At 40.6% G+C, this 13,451-nt stretch overlaps 1 protein-coding gene across 1 annotated transcript in view; it reads left to right on the top strand.

Annotated features, from left to right (window-relative positions):
- The window catches only part of kpna3 (karyopherin alpha 3 (importin alpha 4)), an 82,204-nt gene that overhangs the window by 45,209 nt on the left and 23,544 nt on the right, over positions 1–13,451 (top strand). The window contains exons 8-12 of the mRNA XM_067992602.1: positions 1,286–1,372; positions 2,237–2,406; positions 5,968–6,012; positions 7,276–7,407; positions 9,927–10,055. Of these exons, the coding sequence (XP_067848703.1) occupies positions 1,286–1,372; positions 2,237–2,406; positions 5,968–6,012; positions 7,276–7,407; positions 9,927–10,055 (563 nt within the window). The remainder of the gene's footprint in view (positions 1–1,285; positions 1,373–2,236; positions 2,407–5,967; positions 6,013–7,275; positions 7,408–9,926; positions 10,056–13,451) is intronic.

Below are 13,451 nucleotides of genomic sequence, written 5' to 3' on the forward strand. Positions count from 1 at the left end.
CCCTCAGAATTGATTCCAATAATTTGCCCACCACCAAAGTTAGACTGACTGGCCTATAATTAATCGGTTTATCTCTCTCTCCCTTTTTAAACAACGGTACAACGTTAACAGTCCTCCAATCCTCTGGCGCCACACCTGTAGCCAGGGAGGTATGGAAAATGATGGTCAGAACCTCTGTTATTTCCTTCCTTGCTTCACTTAACTTCCTGGGATACATTTCATCCGGGCCTGGCGATTTAGCTACTTTCAAAGATGCTAAACCCCTTAATACTTCCTTTCTCACTATGTTTATCCCATCCAATATTTCACACTCCTCCTCCTCTTAACTACAATCTCTGCATCCTCTTTTGTGAAGACAGATGCAAAGTATTCATTAAGAACCATCTTATCCACCACCAAGACAAATAACTCTGGGTTCAACAGGACGCCAAGGTTTTGTAGTGTCTGGTTCAGCCTGAACACATGCACAGGAAGAGGGATGAAATCAGTGGCAAAGGAGCAGAAGTTGTAGCGGAGGAAAAGAATGATGGTTTTCTTGGTGTTTAATTGAAGGGAGTTTTGGCTCATCTATGAATTGATATCTGACCGTATGGAGGTGCTGACAGGATCAAGGGAGGTGGTGGGGAGCAATTCTAAAAGTATGGTTCCAGTTCTACCTGTGTACATGGAGAGGCAACGGGTAGGAAGGTTTTTGAGTATTCTGAGAGTTTCTCTCGCTATCATTCTGGCAGAGCCTACTTTGCTGCATGTGGGATTGTCACCAGCACTAAGCAATGCAGTCACAGTTTATTTAGCGTATATAAATTTGGCGTATATAAATTTGGCCCATATGCACTTTGTTGTGCAGTATGTTTGTTGTGTGATACTTTTAATTCACCACCAGTTCCTCATCCTAGTGTTATATAGTTCTGAATGCTTTCTATAGACATGAGCCACATTTGAAAAGATAAAATCTATAATTGTACGGTTATTTTTCTACAGTGAAAGTGATACTGTACAAAAATCTTGCATTCCCACCATTATTCTACTGAAATCCGAGTGACAGCATTGTTGAGCCGTTCCTCTGCTTAGTAAAAATTGACAATTTTGACTTGACAGGAAAACTTAAGTTAAAGGAAAGTTTTCATGACCATTCAAAACAGAATCCTAAAAATATGACTGCTAGCACGAATTAATCTGATACATCTTGTTAAAATCCGAGCTTTCCATATAAGTTCTGTTTACTGCAATTCTCCAATTGTCGCCTTGATTAGAATGGAGCTAACATTTCGAGTTTTGGTTCCAGATGCTGTGCCTCTCTTTTTGAGATTACTTCACTCCCCTCATCAGAACGTTTGTGAACAAGCAGTCTGGGCTCTAGGAAACATCATAGGTTGGTATCACTGTTTTAAAAAAAAACCTTTTTTAAGCTGTTAAAAAAGCATATGGGATCCTTGGCTTTATAAATAGAGGTATAGAGTACAAAACAAGGAAGTTATGCTAAACCATTAAAAATCACTGGTTAGGCCTCAGCTGGAATATTGTGTCCAATTTTGGGTACCACACTTTAGGAAGGATGTCAAGGCCTCAGAGAGGATGCTTTGCTAGAATGATACTAGGGATGAGGGACTTCAGTTATGTGGAGAGACTAGAAAGGCTAGGATTGTTCTCCTCGGAGCAGAGAAGGTTAAGGGACGATTTAATTGAGGTGTTCAAATTATGAAGGGTTTTGTTGGAGTAAATCAGTAGAAACTGTTTCGACTGTCAGGAGGGTGGTTAACCAGACGACACAGTTAAGATAATTGACAAAAGAAACAGAGGTGAAATGAGGAGAATTTTTTTTACACAGCAAGTTATTATGATCTGGAATGCACTGCCTGAAAGGGTGGAGGAAGAAAATTCAATAGTAACTATCAAAAGGGAATTGGTTGTATACTTAAAAAGGAAAAATTTGCAGGGCCAAAGGGAAAGAGCAGGGGAGTGGGCCTAATTGAATAGCTCTTTCAAAGAGCCAGCACAGGCACAATGGGCTGAATGGCCTCCTTCTGTGCTGTATGATTCTAGTATTGACTACCTGAGCTCGATGATTAAAACATGCCACCAAAATGTCATGTATTTTTGCTTTTAACTGTTTTGATGAGTTGGTGCATCAACATTTTCATCAAACAGTTGTGAATGCAACACCACAACATTGCTCCTTTCATAAAACTTTCCAGGTTCTCATTTAATGCAAACACTTTCATTTTCACTTCTTTAGGTGATGGTCCTCGGTGTAGAGACTACGTCATCTCACTGGGAGTTGTCAAACCTCTTCTGTCCTTCATCAATCCCTCCATCCCCATCACTTTCCTCCGTAACGTCACATGGGTCATAGTTAACCTCTGCAGGAATAAGGATCCACCACCACCAATGGAAACTGTTCAGGAGGTAAAGAGATTGGACTAACTTTGTCTCTTTGGTTATTATGAGTGAAAGTACCTTATGCTTTTGGCTGGATCAGATATATTTTTAAATCGACTGGTTAAACTTGAATTTTTTTTCGTAGTGCCTTGAATTCAGTGGGCCAGAATTTGCTGTAGCAGGGCCTCTAATGGCATCTGCCCCTGCACCCTTCAGTTCAAAATAATTTTTCCCCCGAAGTTGCTGAAAGTGCAAGCTGATAACGGCGCAGCGAGGGAAACGGCATCTGGGACCTGAGTGAACAGGGCAAGCAACAGGGGTATCTCCTTAACCAATGAGATGTAAGGATTGGGAAATAATCACAGGAAGGACAGAGAAGGAGGGTAAATTCATTGTCAAATCAGGTACAGAAAGAGAAATAAGGACAGGGAAAGAAAGATTTGACATATTTAAAATCTCCCCCAAAAATTCAAAACCTGAAGGAATGAGACTCCACATTTGTAATAGTTAATTTTCGGTGCCAGAGAAGTTAATTGGCAGTCATTAACACTTATCACGTTATTAAAAGGATACTTAGGCTTGTAATGACAGGACTTAACTTTCTGTGGCGAGTTTAATAGAAAACTACAGCAAGTTCCTAAAAAAAAAAGTGGTGGGGGGAGGCTAAGGGCGAGATGCTGTTTTTGCGAAGCTAACAGTGGAGCGGCACAACTCAGGCAGCATCTTTTGGATATTCACATTTAACCACATATCCATTCCTCGCCTGAAGTTGCTGTACCATTTACCCATAAATAACGCGAGCGCCATTAGTCTTGCTGTTATTTTGACAGCAAATTCTGGCCCATAATGAAATTTCATTATAATAGGTCTGTATAGGTGATGAATTTGCAGATGTGATAAAAACCTCTTAGTTATGGGGGATGTGTACGATTAAAGTTGTTTGCCCATGAAGAGGAATATTGAGGTTGGCCTAGTGCAGAAAATTGGTGTACGGCAAATTTCTCTCTTCTTGTAATCACACCCAAATGTGTACACCTGTTTAACAAGGGCGCACATCAATTCAACGATGGTGAATATAATGGATTCTTAATGTTCCATGCAGCTCGGAATCTTCACTAAACATGGGAAATGTATTCAGTTTTTTTGGAACAATTAGTATCAGTTGTTGGTCCTCTTCTGTTCAGTGGTGTAGAGTTGTTTACCCTTGTATATCTTCATTAGGCCAGAAATAATGCTTTATTCCGTGAAAGAAGCCCTGTGATATAAGTGGTAACATGCATTGAAATGGTAAACCTGGGGAATTATTTTAAATTAAATTGGGAGTAGGACAAGAGGCCACTGATTCAAAGTAGTAAAAGAAAGTAAGAAAACTTTCATTTATATAGCGTCTTTCATGACCATAGGACGTCCCAAAATGCTTTACAACCAATTAAGTACTTTCAAAGTATAGGAAATGCAGTAGCCAATTTGTGCAGAGCAAGGTCCCAGAAACAGCAATGAGATATGTTACCAGATAATGTTTTTGATTGGTGTTGGTTACTGGATAAATGTTGTTCAGGGCACTGGGGGATCTCCCCTGATCTTTGAAAAGAGCCATGGGGTAATTTTTGTTCACCTAAGAGGGGAAGCGGGGCCCTGGTTTAACGTCTCATCGGAATTACGGCCCCTCTGACAGTGCAGCCCTTCCTCAGTACTGCATCAAAGTGTCACACTGGATTATGTGCTCGAGTCTCGAGTGGGGCTCAAACCTACAGTCTTTTGTCTCAGAGGTGAGAATGCTACCACCGAGCCAAGGCTAACACCTTGTGTGGTACTGACCTGACAGACCAAGAAGGACTGAGGTTCAAACCCTGGTCATTGGAGAGTTTGGTATCAGCAGAGGGTCACCTCAGTTGGTTTTGGTGACCATGCCTTAGGAAGAGGAAAATTCTTATCTGATTCTCAATCCTGGTTACTAGTGACTACTCGTTGGAAAATAGGTGTATGTGGGCATTGGGTTAGGCTGTGTTGCCCCAAAATATCAAACAGCTTACTGACATGCTACCTGAGCTCTTGTGTGAAGAATGGGCACATAGAGGAGGCGCAGAGGGCTGCTGGTGCTAATTCAATTGTGCCACAGCATATACCACATGTAATAGTGCCTTCATGAGGGCAGACTATTGAGGTCGGGGGAGGGTGGAAGATGCGCTCCAGGGGCACAGTGACACCACTTGTATACCAGTTGCCCTTGAATGAGTGCAGTTGCAGATAAGCAATGATGATTGGTCCGTGATTTGTATTATATCAATATACTAGGTCTATCCTCTAGGCGATAATCAACTGTAATTGTAGACTGAGTTGTATACATATTTATAGTTTAGAAATGTATCCAGTGCTTTTGAGCACAAGCTGACTGGAATAGCCACCGTGATCAGATGATCCTGTTGACTTGATACATTTTCCCCATATGTTGTATTGCACTGAAAATTGCCGCTGTGTGTTGTAAATCAGTCTGATCTGATTGCCTTTGTTAACTGTTGAAATTTACACCTCAGTTTATCTGCTCTAACAACAAGTGCGAGGAGCTCATGGACTTTTTGGTCACTAAGATTCAGACCATCCGATCGGATGCCTTTGCTGCTTCCACCCTTCCCCTTGCTCACCAAGCCAAACCTCTCCTTCAGGCTCCTCCTTGATCCAGCGTCTTTCTCTAGTTTCTCCCCTAAGTGAGCTTCAATCCCAAATTGAGCTCCTGACTCCATGTCCTCACCATCACATAGACCGACTACTTCCACCTCTGTAATATCGCTCAACCCCGCCCCTGCCTCAGCCCATCTGTTGCTGAAACTTTAATCCATGACTTTGTCACCTCCAGACTCAACTATTCCAATACTCTCCCAGTTGGCCTCCCATCCTCCATGCTCTGTAAATTTCAGTTCGTTCAAAACTGCTGCCTGTATCCTGCCCCACATCGTCCTGCTGACCCATCAACCCTGTACTCACTGGCCTACATTGTCTACCGGTCCACCAACGCCTCATTTAAAATTCTCATAGGTAGCTGTGCCTCCAGCCATGCTGTAGAATTCCCTCCCTAAATCTGTCCGCCTCTCCACCCCTCCCCCTCTTCTCCACCGTTAAGATCCACTTCTTTCACCGAGCTTTTGGTTACCCCTCCAAATATCTCCTTTGCCTAAGTGTCCATTTTTGTCTGATTATTTCTCTGTGAAACGCCTTGGGACATTTTTCTACGTTAAAGGCGCTATCTAAATGAAAGTTGTTGTGTGATGCCATTGGATCATATTGCATTACAGTCACATAACTTCCTCCCAGCATCCATTATTTCATACATCTTCCCCTTCCATGTTTACTGTCATTATTATCTAAAAATGTCAGTGTTACATGTGAAAACTGCCCAACTGTGTAAAAGGTGAAAGAAAAACTTACATTTGGATACTGATTGTAACTATTTTGTGCAGCTGTAGTGGTGAGTGTGAAATCTTAAATTGGTTATATGTACCAGTTGTTACTGCTAATGATCAGGTTTACTTTGTGTTGTTTAATTTTTGGTCTGAAAATGTAATCATCAATACATTATTTTTTTTCTTACAGATCCTACCAGCATTGTGTGTGTTGATATACCATACGGACATTAATGTAAGTAATATACTGGCTCGTGTCAAGGAAAATTTGCAGTCTTTTGGAGACCGAAGTATCATTCTCAGATAGATTTGGCTGATTTTAATATAAACAGTGTTTCAGGTGCAGGGAGATTTCCTTGTAATTTAGGATTTTTGGCCAACTATAAAGCACAGTGTAATATTTCTGATTTTATGATTAACATAACTTTTGAGTAGTTAGAAGTTAAGTAAATCAATGTTACAATGCATTCTAAAGCAGATTGGATCAAAAGAGTTAACTTATTTTACACAGTGCTTCTTTTTTCTGTGTAAATTTGACAGTTTCCTTCATCAGCACGTGTAATTTTTCCAGGTCTTGGACCATGCTACAAACTTATTGCTGCATGACTGACTCAATAAATACGTGGATGTAGATAGTTAGTGAGTGTTATCTGACCTTTCAGCTCAGCTCTTGCTGCGAAACCAATTGCTACTCCTGGTGCTGTTAAAACTCCCTCGTTTATATTGTCAGGAAGTTGCCTGATTTTTTATATATAAAAAAAGTTGCACATGAACAGTTGTTTCAAAGTTGCAAACAACTGTTGGTTCACTGGGGAAAGGTCTATGATGGTTGGAATCACTTTTACCTATCCAGGCTGTTGGGTGCACTTCAGCTGTTCAGCTTGCTATTGACCAACTCCCCTTTGCTTCATGTTGGTACCTGAGGGGGTAATGCCATCTGAACTGCCTACTTTGACATACGCCATTTTTTTGCGGTAGAACAACACTTTTGTAAATTTCGTAACTTTGGAAGTGGCAGGCCACTAAGATATCTTTGTTGTCATGTAGTTCCTTTTGTAGAAACAATCTGCAGTTGTAGCCCATTGCTGTTCCATCATGTTGTGCCACAGAATGATTGCACAGTATTTATAGCCAAGAAACAGACCATTTGGTCCAACTGGTCTGTGCGGTGTTTATGCTCCACACCAGCCTCCTCCCACCCCTCTTCATGTAACCCTATCAACATATTCTTCTATTCCTTTCTCCCTCATATACTTATCTAGCTTCCCCTTAAATGCATGTATGCTATTCGCCTCAACCGCTCCATTTCTTTAGCGAGTTCCTCATTTTAACCACACTCTGAGTAAAGGAGTTCTTTATTGGATTTATTGGTGACTGTCTTATATTTGATAAAATGATAGGTCACAGGTTCATATTTGAATTAAGTTTTCCTATCAGAGGTGTTAGCCGTTTGTGGTTTTGATGGCATCTAATTATTAGTTTTTTATATATATTCAAGATTCTCGTGGACACAGTCTGGGCTTTGTCTTACCTGACAGATGGAGGTAATGAACAAATACAGATGGTAATTGACTCTGGTGTGGTGCCATTCCTAGTTCCACTTCTAAGTCATCAAGAGGTCAAGGTTCAGGTGAGAAAATATTTAATTTTTTATGGCGTCTAACAGAAAATGGAAAAAGAGAAAAACAAACTCATTGTTCAAAACATTTTTGGTCTCAATTTGTGTGTAGATCTCAAATTGATTGGATTTTTATTTCACTGGATAGACTTTTACAATCTTTGACATTTCTTTAGCTGCCACAGTTTTGTGTAAATTTTGACTTTGCCCACAAATATTCCAAATGAAATTCTTTTTGCTCCTTTAGTGTGAACTAACATTCCAAAAATAGTTTTTATTGACTCTCCTTCCCTTTGTACTGAAGCCTTCATTGTTAGTATTCAAGGGTTAATGTTTGTCAAACAGTTTCAAGTATATTTGTTATTTTTCAGTGCTTATTTTAGCCGCGTTTTGGTTGCACTAACGTAGGAACAGGAGTATACCATTCAGCCCCTCAAGCCTGATCATGGCTCATCTGTATTTTAGCTCCATTTCCTGCCGTGGTTCTGTAACCCTTAATACCCTTACCTGATAAAAATCTTACGAATCTTAGTTATGATATTTTCAATTGACCCCCAGCTTTAACAGCTTTTTGGTGGAGACAGTTCCAGATTTCCACCACCCTTTGTATGAAGAAGTGCTCCCTGACATAACCCCTGAATGGCCGAGCTCTAATTTTATTCTGGACTCCTCCGCCAGAGGAAATAGTTTCTCTCTCTCTACCCTATCAACTTTTTTTAATCATCTTAATCACCCCAATAAATCACCCCTTAATATTCTATACTCAAGGGAATACAAGCCTAGTCTTTGCAATCTGTCCTCATAATTTAGCCCTGGTATCAATATATCCTTCCTGAAGTGCAGTGCCCAGAACTGAATGCAGTACCCTAGATGGGGTCTAACCAGGGCTCTGTACAGCTGTAACATAATTTGCACCCTTTTGTATTCCAGCCTTTTGAGATAAAGGCCAATATTCCATTAGCCTGTTAAATTATTTTTTGTACCTGTCCACTAGCTTTTAGTGATTTCTGTACCTGGACCCCTAAATCTCTCCGCTCCTCCACAATTCCGAGCTTCTCGCCATTTAGAAAATACTCTGATCTACCTTTCTTAGGTCCAAAGTGGATGACCTCACATTTCCCCACATTGAACTTCATCTGCCACAGTTTTGCCCACTCACTTAATCCATCAATGTTCCATTGCAACTTTCTGCTCCCATCTACACTACTTACTGTGCCACCCAACTTGGTGTAGTCAACAAACTTAACTATATGGCTCTCTATTCCTTCATCAAAGTCATTTATAAATATAGTGAAAAGCTGAGGCCCAGTAGAGATCCCTGGGGGATACCACTAATCACATCCTGTCAATTTGAGTACATGCCCATTATCCAATACTCTCTGTCTCCTACCTCCTAACCAATTCCCTACCCATGTCAACAGGTTGCCTCCAATTCCGCATGCTGTCATTTTTGTTAGCAGTCTCTTATGGTGCAACCTTATCGAATGCCTTCTGGAAGTCCATATAAATAACATCCATATAAATAACATCCATATCTACCACGTTAGTTATTGCCTCAAAAAATTTTAGACATGACTTACTCTTTACAAATCCATGCTGGCTCTCTGATCAGTTCATGTTTGTTTAAGTGCTCATCACTCTGTCCCTAATAATAGATTCTAGTAACTTCCCCACAACAGACGTTAGACTAAAAGGCCTATAATTTCCGAAATCCAAGGCTTCCATTATTGTTTTGTTAATAAAGATAAAATTGGAATACAAGTGGGTGCAAAATAAAACAATGTAGAGCACTGTTGTTTCATTCCTGATCAGAGTTTTTGTGTTTGATAGGATAAATACATCCCCTTTATTGCTTTTGAGATAAGAAAAGTAATGCCTTTACTTTATGTTTTTTAAAAAAACATTGTTGACATAAATTTAATGCATGAAATGTAGGTATACCAGGCAAGTATGTAGCGGAGCTTTTGAAACCACCTTCCTTGGTTTTTGGTGTTAAAATAAACACTAATTTCAACATTTTTTGTTCGTGGAATTTTCTGTATTCTCAGTTGACACATACAGCTGGATTTGATTTCATTACACTAGAGTGTAAAGAATAGAATCATGTATATTTTATGCAGATGCTGGTTTCACATTTTGGCTTGAGACTTAATATATTGTAGCTTATAGAGTGTGAAATAGCAGGATGGGTTTGCCTCCTGCCAGGTAGGGTATGGTTTACCCCGCAGAGGTGGTGCGGGGAGAACCCTTCCTACCTCACTCAATGATGGTGCCTTTCCTTCTACAGATTGTATGAATGTATTTGTACAAGGACTCTGTGCTAGGTCAGTTTCCCAGCATGGAAGGGAGAGAAAGTAGCACCTTGCTTCTTGATGACTATCCTAGCTAGTCTGCATTGGGAAATGTTAAGTCACTTGCTGGTGTGGAGGAAATAGTGACAATAAAGTAAATAAAACTAGTAATTTTAATTGGTATTTTGAATAAACTTGCAAAAGAATAGAAATTCACTTTTTTTTCTCCCCTCCATACAGACAGCTGCACTGAGAGCAGTAGGCAACATAGTGACAGGTACTGATGAACAGACGCAGGTTGTTCTTAACTGTGATGTATTGTCACACTTTCCCAATCTCCTGACCCATCCTAAAGAGAAGATCAACAAGGTAAAAAAGTTGGCGTTTTGTCAGCCTGACTTGAGGCTCTGCTGATGTCATCAAATAATCTTGTGACAGCGCAATTTAGTTATAATGGGCTGTTCCCCATTGTTCATCTAGCATTCGTAGCCAGTTTCAATTTAAATCTCTTTTGGTGGATCGCACAATAGTTGCCACTGTCAACTCACAGAAGAATCTGAGAATTATGACAAAGGGTTCTTGCAGATTTTGCTGGCTTTCTTTTTGGGGGAAATGTGGGGAAAGGATTTTTTTGTTCTAATAGTTCACACCACATAGTTGACTTGTTTAAATTTAGTTTAATACGCCATCACCCTCTTACTTCCCCAAAAATCTAATAATACTGCGCCTGTTTGCTTTTACCTTTCTGTTGCTGCAAATATATCAAGACTCTTAGCGGCTTTATAATCTCTTCCTCCACTCTCCCCAAATCTAAAGCCTGAGGTTGCTTGCCCAAGTTGGGTTTGAGTGCACCTTATACTGAATGTGACTGAAAATCCATTAAGACCAAGACAGAGAAAAGGACAATACAGGACTATATTCCCACAAAGAAGGAAAATGTAATGGTATGTAAAACTAATGCATTCGATAATTGAGCTTTTGATAAAGTAAATGAGTGTAACTGGTAAAACTGTATGCAACAAAAGTGCATGAAATGATAGTGCACTACTGCAGATACATCATTTTGAGATATTTATCAAGTAGAAATGTAAAATAGTGAATTGTTGAGATGGCGAGCAGTACAATATAACTTCATTCAAATTTTGTCTTGTATTTTCAGATCACGAAACTACGTGAAGAGCTTTGGGAGGAATGCTTAGTGGACATAACCTCCTTGGGGTCACTCTAAGGTTGGAGTGGTATATTAGCCACAGTGCCACTGGATGATGCCCTATATTTACCCATCAAAATGTCCCACAGTTAACTTCACAGAAGTCTTGGGGTGGCATCCTAGTCCATAAGACCATAAGAGATAGGAGCAGGAGTAGGCCATTCGGCCCCTCGAGCCTGCTCTGCCATTCATTGAGATCATGGCTGATCTGATTTTTACCTCAACTCCACTTTCCCGCCTTTTCCCCATATCCTTTGACTCCCTTGCTGATCAAAGATTTGTCAAACTCAACCTTGAATGTATTCAATGACTCAGCCTCCAAAGCTTTTTGGGGTAAAGAATTCCAAAGATTCACGACCCTCTGGGAGAAGAAATTCCTCCTCATTTCTGTCTTAAACGGGCGACCCCTTATTCTGAGACAATGTCCCCTAGTTTTAGATTCCCCGATGAGGGGTAACATCCTCTCAGCATCTACCCTATCGAGTCCCCTCAGAATCTTGTATGTTTCAATAAGATCTCCTCTCATTCCTCTAAACTCCAATGAATATAGACCCAACCTGTTCAATCTTTCCTCATAAGACAAACCTTCCATACCCGGAATCAACCTAGTGAACCTTCTCTGAACTGCCTCCAATGCAAGTATGTCCTTCCTTAAATAAGGGCACCAGAACTGTACACAATACTCTGTACGCAGTACTAGTGCAGTAGAAAGGAGCACTGCTGGAGGCATTGGGTCAGTGATCTGTATTGACTGCTGGGTTCATTCTGTGATTCTCTACGATGCTGCAAAAGGGTTTGCAATGTCGTCGTTTCCATGTGTTGCAAAGTCACTTGGATACGAGTGTATCCAACCCCGTCATGTTGGGCTTACACATTCCCCCTTCTGTGTGCTGTAGCTCTGTGATGGGGGAAATGAAAAACATTAGCTGTGGACAGCGACAGATGAATTCCCTCCACCCCCCCCCCCCCCACCTTACCTGTAGCTCTTGGAGGATGCCTCCAATTAAGAGAAACCTTCCAGCACTAGATTATACACCCAGGTGTTTGTCATTCATAATGAACTTTGTACATCTAGTATTTGCACTGCTGTACTTAAGCAGAAAGAGCTTGCATTTATATAAGTGCCTTTCACAACCTCAGGATGTCCCAAAGCACTTTACAGGCAATGAAGTATACTTGAAGTGTAGTCACTGTTGTAATGTACAAAGCACGGCAGCCAAATTGCGCACATCCCACAAACAGCAATGATGTAAACCAGATAACCTGGTTTTTTTTAAATGATGTTGGTTGAGGGATAAATATTGGCCAGGACACTGGGGCTAAATCCCCTGCTCTTGGAATAGGCCCATGGAATATTTTAGTTCCACGTCTCATCCGAAAGACGGCACCTCTGACAGTGCAGCACTCCCTCAGTACTGCACTAGGATGTCAGCCTGGTTTTTGTGCTCAAGTCTCTGGAATGGGACTTAAATCCACAACCTTCTGACTCAGAGGTGAGAGTGCTACCATTGAGCCACAGCCGACACCTACCCTGAAGATGTGGCTGTTCATCTGTGGAGATGCAAGAACAATAGGATTGTGCTAAATTCACAAAGTGCTATATGTAAACTGAAGAACTTGACAAGAAAAGCAAAACTTTGCCAACATTTGAACTATGAAAGAGTATTCTGCTTAAAAAGCAATTGATTAAAAGCCAAGAACATTTATATACACTTCACAGGCCTTGCATTATACATAGAATTACGTAGAATTTACAGCACAGAAACAGGTTATTTCATATTATACAATACTTACTGGTAGTGGTTATATGAAAAGTATTAGAAGTTAGTTATTTTTAAAGAAACAAAAAAACTACCAGGATCAGTGCAGCCAGAAGCTGAGCTGAGCTTGTTCCACAGATGGATATTTGGACCATCCTCTGTTTTTCCATTTAGCCACTCAGAATCTTCCTGTTGGTCAGGGGTTTTGATGCACCTTCTGCCTTATGATAAACCTTTATAAAACACTGGTTCGGCCACAACTGGAGTATTGTGTCCAGTTCTGGGTACCGTACTTTAGGAAGGATGTGAAGGCCTTAGAGAGGGTGCAGAAAAGATTTACTAGACTGGTTCCAGGGCTGAGAGACTACAGTTACAAGGATAGACTGGAGAAGCTGGGATTGTTCTCCTGAGAGCAGAGAAGGTTGAGAGGTGATTTGATAAAAGTGTTCAAAATCATGAAGGGTTTAGATAAAGTAAATAAAGAGAAACTGTTCCCATTGGCAGAGGAGTCGAGAACCAAAGGGCACAGAATTAAGGTGATTGGCAAAAGAACCAAAGACGACGTAAAGAAAAACTTCTTTACACAGTAAGTAGTTATGATCTGGAATGCGCTTCCTGAAAGGGTGGTGGAAGCAGATTCAATCGTGGCTTTCAAAAAGGAATTGCATAAATACTTGAAGGGAAAAAATTTGCAGGGCAATGGGAAACAGTGGGAGAATGGGACTAATAGGATTGCTCTTACAAAGAACCGGCATGGGCTCAATGGGCCAAATGGCCTCCTGCGCTGTAACCATT

Source organism: Heptranchias perlo, chromosome 11 (assembly GCF_035084215.1).
Source record: "Heptranchias perlo isolate sHepPer1 chromosome 11, sHepPer1.hap1, whole genome shotgun sequence".
Lineage (NCBI taxonomy): Eukaryota > Metazoa > Chordata > Chondrichthyes > Hexanchiformes > Hexanchidae > Heptranchias > Heptranchias perlo.